Source organism: Melitaea cinxia, chromosome 19 (assembly GCF_905220565.1).
Source record: "Melitaea cinxia chromosome 19, ilMelCinx1.1, whole genome shotgun sequence".
Taxonomy (NCBI): domain Eukaryota; kingdom Metazoa; phylum Arthropoda; class Insecta; order Lepidoptera; family Nymphalidae; genus Melitaea; species Melitaea cinxia.
This window is the reverse complement of record NC_059412.1, coordinates 383,446-401,919: the sequence shown is the minus strand read 5'-3', so window position 1 is coordinate 401,919 and position 18,474 is coordinate 383,446. Positions and strand designations below refer to the sequence as shown.

Here is an 18,474-nt window from a genome sequence, read left to right as displayed (position 1 = left end):
ACTTTTTTCCATACATTCTTTTTGTCCTCATTACTTTTGCATATTGTCTACACTGCTACCTGAAGTTCGTGCGATTTCTTTAGGAATTTATAGTTGAATACGAACTAACTTCACTCAGTGTTAGTCATTGACTGTCTAGGAAACATGGCGGCCATCGATGTAGAGCCAACAAAAGTAAGATTTAAAATTCACTTTAATAGAACTAAAGTAGTTTAGCTAGTTCCTTTTATTAAATTATTGAGTATTTTAATATTTTTGTATATTTGAACTTGGCTTTTCTATGACAAATTTTATTTAGCTCTTGGGCGTGCTCTAATAAGCTTCTGCTGTGTTTATAAATTCTGTCCTGCATACTTCTATTGAAAGGAATTTCTTACAATTATTACAGTTTCGTGCAATAATAAACCATTACTTTTTCGAATAACTATGTAGTGGTACAGTTTGGGAAATTCAGAAAGTTTAAGCAAGTACTTGCTAGTGACGGTTGATGTTCTAACTAGATCGAGACTGCGATGCGTACCCTGAAGTTGTCGGGGCATGTCGGCTTCGACAGCCTGCCAGACCAGCTGGTGAACAAGAGCGTTCAGAATGGGTTCGTGTTCAACATCCTGTGTATAGGTGAGTCGTGAATCATTAGTTAATCACCCACACGAAGTGCTTATCTCCTGCCCCAGTTTTGCAACACTGCAGGTTGTTAATAAAAACCACTATTTGCTTAAAGATGTACGCTCTTTTATTAAATACTTGTATTTTTCCTCTATAATAAGTATCACAATAAATATTGTCTAATATCAAATGAGGAAAACATATACAGACACAATTTCAAAAAAGTTGTTTTGTGTAAATTACCTTATACAGTTATGTCTACTCAATTTACTAAATTGTATTTTAAAATACCAAAAGAGGAGTTAAAAATAATATTTTCAAATTATACTTTAAACTACTTACTTTATTATTCAAATACAGTAAACTTTATTATTAAAGAAGTAAGATTTAATAAAATGTAAACTATCTGTGTTTATTATTACTGTTTTTCTTTTTTGATTATACCATTTTGTGTAGCTTTCATAGACAGGCATTCGATAAGTTTTAAAACCACAGTAGATGCTGCATTCTATTAACCAACATTTCTATATTGTTATATTAGTAAAGATATGTAATTTCATCTCATAAAATATTTTTCTCTTCATATTGAATTATTTTATATTGATATTATAAAATATATTGTGAATTTCCTTATAAACAGGTGAAACTGGATTGGGTAAATCGACCCTTATGGACTCACTTTTCAATACCAACTTTGAGTCTACGCCGAGCCCACACAACTTACCTACTGTGAAATTGAAGGCACACACTTATGAGTTACAGGAAAGCAATGTTAGGCTAAAGGTAAAACGTTTTGTTTTTCTTCATTTTAATTACTCAATTATTATATGTGTATATATGTGTTGTATCGTCTATCTTCTATCTCTCTACATATAAATAAATGTTGGTCTGTATGTCCTTTATAGAATTGTAAACTATGCATTTGATCATGTCATGATCGTCAGCAAAGTGTTGTGCGTGAGCCCAAAAAGGTTTCCGAGTTGGTACCTACGACCAAAAAAAAAAAAACGTAGCAACGCGCGCAGGGTATTATAGCTAGTATTGGAATAAAACCTTCCTATTAATTAATACCAAGTCTGATATGCAATTTGATGAAATGTAATATTTCTTTCAGCTGACCATCTGCGATACAGTGGGCTATGGCGACCAGGTGAACAAAGAGGATAGTTTCAAGGCAGTCGTTGACTACATTGATGCCCAGTTTGAGGCTTACCTCCAGGAGGAGCTCAAGATCAAGCGGTCACTTCCCACTTATCACGACAGTCGTCTGCATGTGTGTCTATACTTCATTTGTCCTACTGGTAAGTTTTATATGTTGCTTGCATTTTTTTTTTTTTTGATTTTTTAAGTTTTATACTGTTTTATTTAAAAGATTTTGTTAGATTGATATGATGATCATTAGTTTTGTAGAATTTTTTATAAATGACTACCAGTAATGTCAAATGAATAGTTCATTGTTTGTGAACCAAATAACAAACAGAACGAATTATTCAAAACATAAACACGAAACAAACAATATTCCCAGTATATATGACATACCCAGTGACCCCTTTACATACATGACGAGACGTATAGGAAGTGAAGTTTTTACTTTCTAGTTCAACGGGCCGTTTGTTCGACTTATGGAATATTTAACGATTGTCCTTGACACACGATCGCGATGTATTCAGAGCGCGCGCTACACATTGCAGTTCTCGTTCGATGCTAGGACCTCTACATAGTTACCTACAAAATGACTTGACGAAAACAATTTAAATTAAAAAGGACACTACTTAATATGAATAATTCTTACGAACATATTGTCGACATAATTTTATTGGAGTAATCCTTTTTTATGCACGCTTGACTTGTAGAGTAAGCTGGTAAAGGCGTGACGAAAACGTTACGAAAAGTGTGATCGGGTGAGACGAATGGAAGTTGAGAGGGAGATATAAGTTAGATAGAGATAAAGAAGTTTTACTCATCACTCGTTTCTATTAATTATTGTAATGAAAAAACTAAATCGTCTCTCCATTAAATAAATAAAATTTGAAACTGGTAACACAAAAATTTGTTAATCACTACCAATTATGTATAGGCAGCCTAAAGAGTGTCAACAATAACAGTACTCGTACTTTTACTTTAGAAATGTAGTGCACTCCTTGTACTGAGCGACCGACGCGCCGTTGTTCAAGAGATAACGAATAGCCCGCACCGGGAATAATGCAATTATCTTCTAAGAATAACTTATTTACGTCAATAGCGAGGAATAATAAGATTTAACGCGAGTCGTAGAAGACGTGCAATCATTGATCAACAATATCATAAATATTTGTTTTAATTATTAGTACATAAATACATATACTGTATATAACTATTCTGCCGCTATAGTCCTACTTTGAAACCTTACAATACTCTCAACATGTCACATTACTTCGTATTATTTTTATACATCCTTTTTTAATGTCATAAGTCTTGAAATACTCGTTTATCATCTATAATCAATCTATAACGAAAGTGCGTGGTACTTGTTTGAAATTATGATAGCTCCTAAGATATCCGTTAAAATCAAGCAATGTCAAGCGCAGTTTTGTTCAATAATCCTTATAATTAATAACAAATGTATTTGGGTACTATTAATATCATATTTATAATATCCCTTTCGCAAAATTATTATTATAATTAAAAATTATTTTAAAGTAACTTTGATAACCATAAAAACGATTACAGTGAGTTAACCTTACAAGATAGACATAGGTATGCTGTCGCGGACTTTATTTTAGAGCTTTTAAAAGGTTACAATTCCGTCATAAATAATTATAATTATTACGTAACTTTAACCGTTTACGTAGCCCACGAAACGAAAGGTTTCAAAAGAAATATTTTTCATTGAGGCTCCATTCCTATTGGTCATAGCATGCATGATGACATAATAAGCCAATATAATGAGCCATGATAAGTAAGGCTTTTAACCTTGATCTCCCTATTAATCTTCTATAACGAAATCTTAAGTTTTAGCAAGAATTTTAAAATACTGGTCAGTAGGTTCGAGTATGAGTTTAATATTATGCATTTGTTTGCATTTGTTGTCACTTCGAAGATTCCGCAATGCTTGAAGACAAAAGTTTTCGAGCAATGCGTCCTGCCTGTGTTAACATACGGAGCCGAGACGTGGACACTGACGAAGGGACTGGTCCACAAGTTTAAAGTCGCTCAACGTGCAATGGAACGGACCATGCTTGGAGTCTCTCTCAAAGACAGGATTAGAAATGAGACTATCCGCGAGAGAACGAAAGTAACCGACATAGCCCACAGAATTAGCAAGTTGAAGTGGCAGTGGGCTGGTCATCTGTGTCGCAGGACCGATGGCCGTTGGAGTAGACGGGTCCTAGAGTGGAGACCGCGACTTAGCAAACGCAGTGTGGGACGTCCTCCGGCCCGTTGGACCGACGATATACGTAAGATTGCCGGTGTAGGCTGGATGAGGATTGCGGAAGACCGGGATGTGTGGCGCGAACTTGGGGAGGCCTATGTCCAGCAGTGGACTGCGATAGGCTGAAGTGATTATGCATTTGTTAAGGCTGAGCTAAAAATTAAAAAAAAAAACATCTGTATGTGGTACATCTTTAATATATCACTTTATTTTGTTTTTATTTTTTGGAAAGAATTAATTATACAATAATGAGTTTACATACACTTTGACATAATTTTAAAGTTTGTACAAATGTTTCCAGGCCATGGTCTAAAATCCATCGACTTGGTGTGTATGAAGAAATTGGACACTAAAGTGAACATTATTCCAATCATCGCCAAGGCTGACACTATTTCCAAGACGGAGCTGCAAAAGTTCAAGGTCTTTTTGTTCATCATGATTAATAATTAAGAATTGTTTTGTCTATTTGAATCTTAAGACCATTTAATGTTTGCTTTTTTGTGTATATTAAAATGATATCATACTTTTACATAATATAGCCAACATTACTATGAGTAGAGCATGAAGTTACACATATTATATAATATTCAATATTATAATATTGTACAAAATTTTATTTAACAATCACACATTTCCGGAGCGATTAACATCAATATCTAGGAATAAGCAGTAAATCTGATCAAAATATTATACTTTCTTACTCTTGTGAAACATTTATTGACTTGTCAGGTAACTTTTTAACCGACTTCCAAAAAGGAGGAGGTTCTCAAAACTTTTTATGTATTTTAATTAATCTGAGAACTTTTGACTGATTTGGATATTTTGTTAATCGAAAGATTGGGTGTCATGTGGTCCCATTTAAATTTAATAGAGATCCGACAAGTACTTTTTGAGTTATATCTAATAATGCGTATTTACTTACTTTACTAGACTATTTTTTCGTCGACCTATATACATAAACATAACTTTTCACTCAGTTTACCAATTTTGTTGTCATAAAAATTTGTCCGAAATCTGATTACTATTTTTTGAGTAATCTATGATCACGCGTGTTTACTTGACTATTTTTTTCATCTCCCTACGTTTATCACTCGTTGATGTAATTGGTCGTTTTTTTTTTAATTTGCAAACAAACAATTATTAATTGGCCACGTTCCCAGTACTCATGGTAGAATATGTCCATTTCCAGTCGAAGATCATACAAGAGCTACAAGCTAACGGCGTGGAGATCTACCAGTTCCCGGTGGACGACGAGTCCGTGTCGGAGGTCAATGGCAGCATGAACGCGCACATCCCCTTCGCGGTCGTCGGCAGCACGGACTTCGTGAAGATCGGCAACAAGACCGTGCGCGCGCGCCAGTACCCCTGGGGCACCGTGCAGGGTGACGACCGATGCTAACACTATACACTTCAGCTTGTAATATCCCACTACTGGGCATAGGCCTCTTTCCCCATGTAGGAGAAGGATCAGAGCTTAATCCACCACGCTGCTCCAATGCGGGTCGGCGGATATATTCTCTACTACGAATAACGATCGCTATCAGGTGTACATGATAACAACCGGGACCGACGGCTTAACGTGCTCTCCGAGGCATGGTGGGGAGACCCACAAGGACTGCACAAACACCCCGACCACGGCAAACACCTGTATGGCCAATACAAATGTTGTCATGAGCGGGGATCGAACCCGCAACCGCCAACGCAACAGGTACAATCCATGGCTGTAACCGTTGCGCCAACGCGGCGTCCAGCTAACACTATATCATATTCTAATTGAGTCGTACCCCCGGCAGTGGAGAACGAGTCGCACTGCGACTTCGTGAAGCTGCGCGAGATGCTGATCCGCACCAACATGGAGGACATGCGCGACAAGACGCACGCGCGCCACTACGAGCTGTACCGGCGCCGCCGCCTGGCGCAGATGGGCTTCGAGGACGTGGACGCCGACAACAAGCCCGTGCGTGCAGTCTGCGAGCTGGGGCGAGCCTGGTGGTAACTGAGGTGGCCGGAGCGGGTGCTTCTAGTCCCAAAGACGTTTATAACGGTACTCGCTTACCATCAGGCGAGCCCTACGCTCGTTTGTCAACCTAGCTGTATAAAAAAAACAATATTTTACACATTACAGATCTTAATAATCTAATGCGTTTACAAAACTTCGGTTATATTAAAGCTTTGGTCCGTTTGCAAAGCGTAACGTGGGGCGACCTATGCTGCGTTTCAGGGATTGCGCTATACGTGACATGGTTGCATTTAACATTGATCGCAACTCTTGGGAAGACCTAGCATCGAACCGCAATGAGTGACGGAAGACCATCCTCACGGGTTGCAAAACCCACGATAGTACCTGGTTCGAAGACCTGGCTCAAAAGCGTGCCAAGAGACACAATCGCGAGGGGGCTCCTCCACCGATGAATCCCCAATATGCGTGTCCAAAGTGTGGACGATTGTGTCGTTCACGGATTGACTTATTCAGCCACGAACGGCGTTGTCGCATAAATAACACAGACACTGATTAAATCATCTGTCAAGCCGGTACACCATTAAGCAGTCATTGCTCAAATCAACTGTTACTCTCGCATCAACCGCAAAATGCATCCTGCAAACATAGTATGCCGCCGAACGTTATTATACTTTGGTACGCTCAAAAGTATCAAACTTTAGTAATGGACATCGCGTTAACTAGTGTAGTGGTTATAGTATATAGATTGCGTAATGAGTAAGGTGGCCGGAGCTCCTGGGGCGATTGGGAGTAGAGTCGGCAACGCGCTTGTGATGCTCCTGGTGTTGCAGGCGTCTATATTTGTTTCTGGTCTGTGTATGTGTCCTTATGAGCGTCATACCTAATAATCTATAAAAATTATTCACAAACCAATTCAAAACGTCTCTGCCTAGCATTGCTATAGCTATATTTACAGACCTACATTAACAGCTAACCATCAAATCAATCTTACTCTTGTTTGCTGACTTAAAAATGCAATTAATAAAAAAAAAACGCTAAAAAGGATTTTTATTACAGCAAAAAAATAAAATTGAATCTGTGTGTTCCGCAGCTGTCGTTCCAGCAGACGTTCGAGCAGAAGCGCAGCGCGCACCTGCAGGAGCTGCAGCAGAAGGAGGACGAGATGCGGCAGATGTTCGTGCAGCGCGTCAAGGAGAAGGAGGCCGAGCTCAAGGAGGCTGAGAAGGAGGCGAGTCATTTGTTGTCAACGCTGCTCCGCTGGCGCGCTTATACGATCAGTTTCGGTAGACGACGTTAACACGTCCTCTTTTAGTACATGGCTCATTCATGGCTTCACAAATAGAGTTGTATGCGGGTGCTAATCTCGGAATAGATAAAATTGTGCCTTTTAAACATTGTTCCGCTGATGCATTGATCAGTGTTTACAAATGATATCAACCAACCTGAGAAGCATCTACATTCAAAACATTCTTCTTCTAACATTTTCTTTGAATTGCCCGCCAAATAAATTTCCTTTAAAATTGGTTCCACCGTTAGAGGTCATATTGGAAACAAACAGATACACAAATATTTTTACAACCGTCATAGGCGCCAAGTAGCAAATAAATTTAGTAAACGACGTTAAAATAAAATTACTTCTTTCATAATTATTCGATTAAACTTTCCAGCTCCACGCAAAGTTCGATAAACTAAGGAAGGATCACACAGAAGAGAAGAAACGCTTAGAAGAACTTCGCAAGAAGATTGAAGACGACACGATCGAATTCAACCGTCGCAAGCAGCAAACCGCGCAGTCGCATCACACGCTCACTCTCGGCAAGAGCAAGAAGAAGTAGAGACGAGCAGAGAGGGAGAGGAAAGAGAAGAGGTTTGAAGCTATGTACGGATTACGCGTTCCAATCGACGTAGTGATGTATGTACCAAAAAAAAAATTTACATTTCATTAATTTTTTATTGTAATGAGAGTTTCAATTGCCACTCTTTCTTCAGTACTTCTTTCTTGTGACAGACTATGTTTGTATGCTAAATCTATCCATTATATTGTATTCTTACATGGACTCATTGACTATAATCAAGTAATTTGTAATGATCGTTGTCAACATGCAAACGATTTCTCTATAAGTTCTGACTTACTACTTGGAAATATCATTTTGACTTTAAAAGTTAGCACCAAAAAGAAGTAGTACTTAGAGGTACACATATTCTTCGGTTGTTGTCCTAAAGAAGTAGTGTCCAAGAGCAATTTGACATAAATTATCGCAAAATTATAGCTATCTCACAACTGTTGTTAGAAATACGCACTAACTCGGCTGAAACGCATAGTCCATACATAATTTTAAAAGCACGCCTTGAGGGCGCAATTTGTTTTTGTTTTTTAAATAGTTGCGATCAAAAGTGTCATCATTTTAACAGAACAAAGATTTATTTTATAATATGATTTGTATGTGCCAAATTAATGAAAATAAAATGCTTCTAATCTAAGTGGCATGCTTCTAAAGCAAAAGCAAAACGCGCCCTCAACTCGCCGAACAAGAATTAATAATGTATGCCATGAAATTCATTTTAAGTCTGAAGTTTTTGTTCGGAAATATGTATTATCAAATTGGAAATGTTAACGCCTAAGACGAACTGATTTGCTTCAATAGGGGACATTTGTAACTTAGTGCTTAACGTTGATATTAAGAAACACCTATATTAGCATTATATAGACATATTCAAGTATGTACTTTACATAAAGTTTTATGAAATTAAGCCACCGGCACTATGAAGTGATTCTTGAGTCTGATACGACTTTTAATTTTGCACTTAGCCATACGAAGTTATGAAAATTTTATACCAAAATTTATTTATACTTTACCCCTAGATTAGGTTATTAACATTTATTATTTATAAATAATGTAGTGATATTTAAACAGTAATTGAGATAATTTTAAAATTATATGTACTTGTATCTCAATATTACCAACTATAACATTGTATCGTCTGATATCTAATGCAATTAAATACAAGTGTTTGGTTATCAGATGTCTCCAAACAATATGAGACAGTTATGTATGAATAGTTTATTGAGCAAGCGCTTCACCTCATCGTAGTTATATAAAAGATATTTCTTTGATTGGATTGAGGTGCACGTGAAGAGCTTGTACTCGTATACCTCAGGTACACATGTCTTTTAAATAATAAATAGAACCATTTATAATCAACAACACAAATGTAACGATTAATTTCTTGTTTACATATCGAATATAATGTAAAATACATTATATCATTAAAATAAAATGACGTCTATTTGCTTTTATTTTATGGGCTTGAAAATTTGATGAAATCGCATGTATCATTCCATGATTATTAAATAGTTCGAGTTAAATATGCTTTTTATACTGTACCACTATTAACGCGCTCTCTGTAAAATTTTAAAGGTGCACAGTTTTAAAGAAAATATTTGTCGAAGTGTGCGTCAACATTGTATTATGCATTTAATTATTCATTCCTTATCAGTTATTTTATTTTGTAATTATAGTATTACGACAATTTGTATTATTTTATAGGTATATTTAAATAAATCTAAAATTTACCTACTCTTGAATTTTTATTGACACCCATGAATTGAATTGAATAAAAACCCCAAATTGATCTAAAAGGTCTCAACTGTATAAAATATGGGAATCAAGTATGGAAAAATGGTGTTAGTTTGACAATTGACAATGAGTTCATGTTTTGAATCATCAACAAACCAACAATCTCACAAGGATGACAACCATGCCAAGGATTAAAGGGAAATGAAAATACGTCTGTAAATTGTATAATTTATTTATTGATACTTGAGTAAAGCTAATGAATGGGTACTACTCGAGGTAATGCTGCCTTCATTGAAAACGTAAGTTTATGTACGTTATGTCAATCATAAATTACGTCACATGTTAAGGGGGGTAGGATCGACGAAGTGTGACAAGGGGTGGGGGAGGGGTCCGAATTGTTGTAACATCACATTATATTGTAACCACATACCTATTAAAATTACCTTAAAAAATTAAAAGTTGAAATTGTTTTGTTAGTGAACTGACGTTAATTAAAACGGAAATAAAAATGATAATACTGATGTCATAAATTGCAAAATATGTGACTTCATACTAGATAGGGGGTCTCATAAATGTGACCATATATGACAAGGACAGGAAGGGGTCAAAAAAATCGAGAAATTTGTGCCACGTAATTTATGGATGGTCCCTTCAGGCGGATTTATATTTGACTGACGTGTCGTGTCATGACGTGATGGCTATCGTTTACATTATTACGTGTTCTAACGCATCAGGACAATATTTTGAATCAATACAGCTGCAGCTCTAGAAAAGGTCAAACGTTTGAAATGTTCCTCTAAGAGTCATCGGATTTTGATTCAGATTTTGAAGAAGATATTTAATTTTTAATGCTGGCAACTCTTCTGTCTAAAGAAAGAGAAGGAGATTCATCCAAAAAACGCCACGACTAAAACACATAAGATCGCGCCAAAAATGGCGTGAACTCGTGTGTTTTGCTCATAGTCACCACGCTGGGCAGGCAGGTTGGCAAGGGCTGACTTTGTCGCACCGAAGACGCTGCTGCCCGTCTTCGGCCTGTGTATTTCAAAGCCAGCAGTTAGATGGTTATCCCACCATCGATCGGCTTTTTAAGTTTCAAGGTGGTAGTTGAACTGTGTTATCCCTTAGTCGCTTCTTACGACACCCACGGGAAGAGTGGGGTGGCTATATTTTTAACTACCGTAGCCACACAGCGGGTGTATTCAATACCGTGACTCTACATCTCATAACACAGCACTGCCGCGCGCGTACATCAATCAATCAATCAATCATCAATCGTGTCGCGATGGCGCCGTTTCAACACCCCCCTGCAACCCGCTTATCTGACGTGAACCGGGATCGGTTCTGATGTGACACATCAGAAGCCATCACGACATGTCAAAACACATCAATGTAAACGTTGTCATACAAAATATATGATATGGATTATAAGATATCGATTCTGTGCTGATGCGACACGACACGAGACGTCAGTCAAATATAAATCCGCCTTTAGTCGTCTTGAAAGTATCTTGCTCACGCCAGTCCGCATGTTAATTGTTATGTGACGTAAAACATCTTTGACTTTAAACCCAAAAAACTTAGTAATATTTTGCGCAAAACAAAATATATTAAATAGGTATGATCAAAAAAATAATAATATTTTACATTCCGAGGTAATTACTTAATGAGATTTTGCTTAATAACTTTCATCGTGAAAATTTATTACCAATCTTGAAAACAAAATACGTTTGTTGTTATGATTGGTATGGTTATCGGCGCAGATATTGTGCGTTGAACTTTAATTTTACTGTAACATTTTATGGGTAAATACCTATATAAGTTTTAGAGTACTAATAATGTTTAGGGTCATCCATAAAATATGTAAGGCAAATAAAGGGGCTTGCTTAGTGTGATGAGATACACAGGAGTCCAACTCCCAATTTTCTTTTATCATCATCATCATCATCATCATTACAGCCTATACAGTCCACTGCTGGACATAGGCCTCCACAAGTTTACGCCAAAAATAACGTGAACTTATGTGTTTTGCCCATAGTCACCACGCTGGGCAGGCGGGTTGGTGACCGCAGTACTGGCTTTGTCGCACCGAAGACGCTGCTGCCCGTCTTCGGCCTGTGTATTTCAAAGCCAGCAGTTCGATGGTTATCCCGCCATCGGTCGGCTTCTTAAGTTCCAAGGTGGTTGTGGAACATTGTTTCCCTTAGTCGCCTCTTACGACACCCACGGGAAGAGAGGGGGTGGCTAAATTCTTTAGTGCCGTAGCCACACAGCACATTTTCTTTTATGTCGATGGAAAATAATTCTCACGTAGTTAGCCTATTTATTATCATAATGTACCTGTATTTTTATATAAATTTATATGTCCGAAATAAAAAAAAATAGAGGAGCCTCCGAGTCGAGTTACTGTTACGTTTTGTTTGATAGGGGGTTGCTAAAAATGGGACTTAGCGTGACAAAAGGGGAAATAGTAAAATTTCACGTGAAAGTATTTTTGGACGGCCTCTTAACACGTTTTACTCATTTATATTTTGGTACTGAACAAAAATATGTCCTGTTTACGATCCCAACTTTGTTTCCGAGCGCTCAGTATCTATGCCGATACCTTTACATGGAAGGGGCGGCGCAAGGCACCTTAGCTCATTATCAGACGAGGGACACGGTGAGCGGGCGCGGCAGCGCGTACGAAATGGGCTTGAACATCTTGTTGTAGTAGGTGTAGCGTCGCCTGTGTGGGGTCACCGATGCGCGGACTGGCACCTGGACACGCTCGGCCTGCACCATCGCCTTGCGACACTGCGGGCATGAGCGATTGTTACGATGCCTATAATTTAATCTCTCTGTCTGATTTAAAAAATAATCGAGACATTCTGAAAACCCAAACCATACTGTTTTATTCTCCCCGCCTGATTTGTCTCATAAGTAATATTGTATGGCCATCATGTTGGTATAACAGTTAGCGTATTTTTAAATTGCATATTAACGTATAGATCTTATCAGTTCTGCAAGTTAGTAATAAGGGTCTGTTTCACCAGTTTTTGATAACGCTATTTGATGGCGAGTTTGATAGCGAGACGTAGATTAGGCCTGTAGGACCTCTTCCTCCTCAAATAAGAAACTGCAACGTTAAGATTGATATATGCGAATAGAAATATATCATAAATATAGTAGAATAATTCGATGGTAAAAAAGAATAATGAATCAAAAACTTTTTACCGTCGGATACTGTCATCCGTCAAATAGTGTTAATCCACTCCTGGTGAAACAGGCCTTAAATCTAAGGAATTCTTTGCATGCTCTAAATTTGTTTGAAAACGGTTGGCAAATATATTTGACTGCAAAACAGTCGTCAAACTGGGGAACTAATCTTTTTTAGGCTCACACGCTGCAGAACAGGCAAGCAATGGCTAGGTGTAACAAAATGTAAGCGTTCGCTTATGATTATATTGATAACTCTATGGCTGCTACGAACTCATCCAAACCCTGTTTAATAAGTTGCTAACTGTTATTCAATTGTTAACTGTTATACCAAAGTGTATAAAAATATTGTAGATGTTTGTAGTAAAGGATGAGATAAAATTAGATCTTCACTTACTAAAGCTTGGTGCTGGTAGGTATTCGGACACGAATTTTTTTTTCAGGGACCTATATAAATATTTTTTTAACAGCTGTAAAAATCTCCCACTGAAGAAAACTCTCATTAATTGAGCTCTTTCTTGATTCAGTCCGCAAGATTCAGGAACAGAATGGACGTCTAAAACATCTTTAAGCCGCGTAATTATTTTGCTGCAAAACTCTGATCGATGTACTGTTGTTATAGTCAATTTATGAATGTAGGCCTATTATAGATTATGTAAGTCAACATTATCAAACTATACCAAAATAACACTGGGAAAAAATTAACGACACCAAAACCTCCACTGTAGTAAAATTACAAGTCCCTCCACAAGCTAATGTTAATTATTAAAACATAAACTAAATGCTTACACTACAATATTATAACGAAGACTATTTAACACATTCAGTGCCTAATACACGGCGCCGTGGAGCAGTAGTAGGCCACTCACACGGCGCCGTGGGGGAGCGGGGGGCTGAGCACACGGCGCCGTGGAGCGCACCCGTCTCGTTTCGATGAGTTAGTACGCCGCCGGCTTCCAAGGCAGGGTCACGTCGCTTATGCAGCCACGCGCTCGATTTGTTGATCTTACAAATACCGTTTATGGATTTTGAATAGCGTAATATTTGTATTTTATAGACGATTGTAAATCACACTTAATTTTCGCGCCAAAATGAGTGAAGAGCCGGGTTCGACGAAGTGCTTTTCTAGCGATAATTCTTCGATTTCTGGTGCTAAAAAACGCCGAAAAACAATCATAGACAGTAGTTCGGACGAAAGTGATTGCTCAAGTGAGGAAGCTGTTTATTCACAGTGTAATGATGAAGAAGACGAGTCTGATACGAGTGATAGCGATTTAAGTATAATGGATTCGCGAATTGCTGCCCGCCGCCGCCAGTCAGCTCTTACTTCGATACGACCTGATGGCTCCCTTCATGATGAGCATAGCAACATGGAAGATATTTCAGAGCAGATGTCAACAGGACGAGGTTCACCTTCATTGATACAAGATGATGGTCCTTTTGGTGAGATTCCCGACCATTTATTGATCAATACTCAAGAAACGCCATCTGTTTCTTTACTGAGGTCTTCCGCGATTACCCCGACATTCTCTGAGGAAAGTCATTTATCTTCAGAAAGTTCCATTTTTCCTTCACATGTTGCTGGTCATTCATCTACGTCAGCACTTCCACGTTCTGGTGACAACAATGGGCAAGTCGCACAAAATATCGATGGCCAGCCTTCACTCCAGGGAGCTACAGCAACATGGTCTTCCACAGGTTCGATGAAAACCTTAGAGTTTACCAAAGCCCAAGAACTATTAGTTCCAGTGCCCTCTGACCCATTTGAAACGTTTCTATTATTTTTAAATGATGACATTCTCGATTTAATTATACGTGAAACAAATCTTAATGCTGAAAGAGTATTACAGCAGCCTGGAATAACTGATAAATCAAGAATTACCAATTGGAAGGAATTAACACGCGAGGAATTCATGACCTTTCTTGGGTTACTACTTCACACCGGGACTATTCGGCTAAATAGACTGAATGACTACTGGAAAACTCACTGGCTATTTAATATACCTTCTTTTAGACAATATATGTCACGTAATCGGTTCATGCTAATATTACGATGCCTGCACTTTTCATCAGATCCAAGTGACGAGGATCGATTGGCTAAAATCCGTCCAATTGTGGATAACTTCAATACTACTATGAAAAATATTTATAGTCCAGGGAAACAGCTTTCTCTTGACGAGTCCATGGTGTTGTGGCGGGGACGGCTTCTCTTCCGTCAATATATTAAAAACAAACGCCATAAGTATGGTGTTAAGTTATATGTTCTGGCAGAACCTGAAGGGATTGTATTAAAATTTCAAATATATGGTGGTGCAGGTGAAGAAACTTCAGGAGAAGGACACACACAAAAAATTGTGCTAAAATTACTACACGAAAATCTGGATTCCGGCCATAGTGTATATATGGACAACTATTATAATTCTTATGATTTGGCTGTGAAGTTGCTGGACCGACAAACTTACTGCACTGGCACCTTAAGAAAAAATAGAAAAGGAAATCCTGTTGACCTTGGCACAGTCACCCTTAAAAAGGGGGAAAACAAGTCTTTTTTTTTAAATAACGTGCACATTGGTAAGTGGAGAGATAAAAGATATGTGCTGTATATATCGACAGAGCATGATAATGAAATCATGGAAGTTACCAACAAAAGAGGCCAAGTTCTGGCCAAACCTTCAGCAATTGTTCATTACAACAATTTTATGTCTGGGGTCGACCTACAGGACCAGATGCTGGCTTACTACCCATGTGAAAGAAAGACCATGAGGTGGTATAAAAAACTCTTCATCCATGTACTACAAATGAGCGTAGCAAATGCTTATTGTTTGTATAACAAATTTTCAACAAATCAAAAGGTGAATTTGTATGATTTTCGACTTTCCATTTTGGAAAAGCTATTGCCAAAAAAACCAGTTCAACTTAAGGTACTACAAGTAGAGCATAAATTGACAAAAATTGAAAATGTGAAGTTGCGCGAAAAGAAGGAAGGAAGAGGCACCAGAACAATTAGAGAAATTGTTAGGAAGGAATGCAAGGGTTGCAAACAAAATAAGAAGAGGGTGGCTACTTTATATGAATGTAAAGGATGCGACGGATCACCTGGTTTTTGTACCCAATGCTTTTGTGTTTTTCATTCATAGTTTTCAGACTATCAAGCTTAGTTGTAAGAAATAAATAATTTGTTTCCTGTTTTTCATTTTGATTTTCGGTTTATGTTCGTTTTTCTTTTGCTTTTATTTTTTATATAATTAAAACTAAACACAATTGATTAATTGTTTTATTTTACCCATAAACCTAATAATAAGTTATAAATAACCCATGAAAAAGATCAATACAAGATAATCTCTCCTCCCCACGGCGCCGTGTAGTCAGCCACACACATGCTGCCAGGCCGACTACACGGCGCCGTGGATTATCCTTTTTTTTACTTAAATTTGTTCCAAATTACATATTTTTTAATAAACCGTCCTAGGGTGCCATCTATTAACTATAGACACATTTAAATAATTTGGGCCTACGCGAACATCTCTGATGATAAGGTGAGAATCCAGCCTAAATCTCATTATTAAATAGGCATTGAATGTGTTAAAGTGCAGTTCTTACTCTAGCGTACTAAATCTTTATAGGTTCAACCATTGGCGTATTTTAAGATCACTGGCCAATATTGTTTAGCATTCAGCTTCTAACATTGCAACTAACTGCTGTGCATAGGCATCTATCTTCATTTAGAAGGATTGGAGCTTAATCCACCACGCTGCTCCACTGCGGGTTGGCGGACATTTTTCCTACTATGAGTAAAGATCGGTATCAGGTATTTATGATGATATCCGGGACCGACTGCTTAACGTGCTCTCCGAGGCACGGTGGATAGACCCACAAGGACTAAAACGCTACGCTTCAGCCTGTAATATCCCACTGCCGGAAATAGGTCTCTTTCCTCATGTAGGAGAAGAATCAGAGCTTAATCCACCCCGCTGCTCCAATGAGAGTTAGCGGATATATATTTTTTTTTTTTTTTTTTATTTAAATTTTAACATCCATAGGCTCTTGAGTGCCCATGCCTTTTTTTATTTAAATTTTAATTTTCAAGTATTGAGGCGTATTATTTTCAACATTGCAATGTTCGTAGTGAGTCCAAAACCGACCGTGAGAGATATATATAATTATATAATAATAATAATTAGAATAATTATTAGAATTAAATTAAATAACAATAACTAGAATAATCACTTACGACTATGGTTTTTTTTTTTTTTTTTTTTTTTTTTTTTTTCTACATGATCCATTAATTTTATAATGCACTACATGCTTTATAATTTACATTGTGTGACTTACATTGTTAATTTACCGCATTGTCGACGGCCACTCTCATTTTTCTAAACCAGCGCCCGCCGCCAGTTTCGCGAGCACATCCTCAATAACATTCGCATCCCTATTATGGATCGCCATTTTGAGGCTGTGCTCGAGAATCTGCCTACGGTTAGCCTCCACCGCCCTTCCGACGAAGTAGCCAATTGCGTCGTCCTTGTCGTCGGTGTAATAGACACAGGTGTTAGTGTGTCTAGTCACCGCGACCACCGCGTGCGAGACACTATCATGGATTCGAAGCCTCTCCGCCCTCGTCTGGATAACAATGACGTTTTCAATCGTCTGTCCCTGCACCTCATGAATGGTCAGGATTCTCGACCCCTCCCCAGCTCCGTATCCCCGACCTATCAACGCCTTCTTCTCCTGTTGCGTGAAAGTCAGGTACAGGGTCCGGTCCTGTTCTGCTGGTATTCGTGAGTCGGTGAATCCTTCCATGCGCAACGAGTGGATGATCGGGCTCGAGCTGTAGATCCCGTCGTACACCTCACTGATGGCGAAAGCAACGTCTTTTGGGTTTCGATGCGTGCAGGACAGCTCGCATGAGATACCTACTGTCAGGTAAGGTCTGCTGTACCGCATCTCGAACAGGTTTTCCCTGTCGATGTACGGCAGCTGGTTTACGTCTCCGATGAGGACCACCTCTTCTGCTGCCGATAGCCGGGCAGCCATGACTATGGCTCCGAAATGGTTCATAAGGGCTTCGTCTACCGTTAATCGGCTTATCTTAACGCCCTCACGAAAACCATTTGCCAGTATGGACGCCATTGTGCGCACCTTCGTTTTGGCCTTATTGCCATAGCGGTGCGCCAACTTCTCTTTAAGATCTTTCGCTGCCTCGATCGTGGTTGTGACTACGACTTCGCCGTCCTCATCGAAGTTTCTGACTATGTGAGCTGTCTTGCCGCATCCGGGTACCCCGTTTGTCCATCTCAGTTGCGGTAGCCTCCAAGCCCCGAAAGCGCCTTCGGCATCCGGGTCACTCATGATGGTTTTAGCCATCCCGAGCACCCTATCACCCAGCATCACCCCCGTGCACTTGGCCACCACCACCAACGGGTCCCCTTTCGGTGTGTGAAAGGTCTGAATCTCGTCGTTCTGTCCCTCGTCCTCGACTGCGTCCACGAAGCCTGACGTGATGTTGTATGCAGCCATATATCTTCCCGACATGTTGCCCTTGAGGACTTGCCGGGTGTCGTTATTATAAATGGCTGCTTCGGCTTCTTCGAGTTCCACCTCCAGCAACTTTTCATGGTTGTACTGGTAGGTCTGCATGATTTTCTTGCATATGGCCAGGCTTACCTCGCGGTTAGCATTTGTTATGGCCAGGAACTCGATCAGCGCATTTTCCGCATGCT

The 18,474-nt window shown here is 38.7% G+C and overlaps 2 protein-coding genes across 2 annotated transcripts; both read left to right on the top strand.

The window, feature by feature from the left end:
- Positions 1–1,260: 1,260 nt before the first annotated feature.
- On the top strand, positions 1,261–9,347 carry LOC123662601 (septin-2). The gene is made up of 7 exons (XM_045597420.1): positions 1,261–1,389; positions 1,721–1,907; positions 4,320–4,438; positions 5,208–5,400; positions 5,812–5,975; positions 7,069–7,206; positions 7,646–9,347. The coding sequence occupies exons 1-7, from the start codon at positions 1,276–1,278 to the stop codon at positions 7,811–7,813; spliced, it is 1,083 nt and encodes a 360-aa protein (XP_045453376.1). The 5' UTR covers positions 1,261–1,275; the 3' UTR covers positions 7,814–9,347.
- Positions 9,348–13,845: 4,498 nt separating this feature from the next.
- Positions 13,846–15,891, top strand: LOC123663031 (piggyBac transposable element-derived protein 4-like). Its single transcript, XM_045597773.1, has one exon. The coding sequence runs from the start codon at positions 13,846–13,848 to the stop codon at positions 15,889–15,891; it is 2,046 nt and encodes a 681-aa protein (XP_045453729.1).
- Positions 15,892–18,474: the final 2,583 nt, after the last annotated feature.

What these genes read in the sequence shown, in the direction of transcription:
- LOC123662601 (XM_045597420.1), top strand. Translation starts at nt 1,276, where the DNA reads ATGGACTCACTTTTCAATACCAACTTTGAGTCTACGCCGAGCCCACAC. An exon ending in CGGAGCTGCAAAAGTTCAAG is followed by an intron (nt 4,439 to 5,207) that starts GTCTTTTTGTTC and finishes GTCCATTTCCAG; the next exon opens with TCGAAGATCATACAAGAGCT. An exon ending in CCCCTGGGGCACCGTGCAGG is followed by an intron (nt 5,401 to 5,811) that starts GTGACGACCGAT and finishes TACCCCCGGCAG; the next exon opens with TGGAGAACGAGTCGCACTGC.
- LOC123663031 (XM_045597773.1), top strand. Translation starts at nt 13,846, where the DNA reads ATGAGTGAAGAGCCGGGTTCGACGAAGTGCTTTTCTAGCGATAATTCT.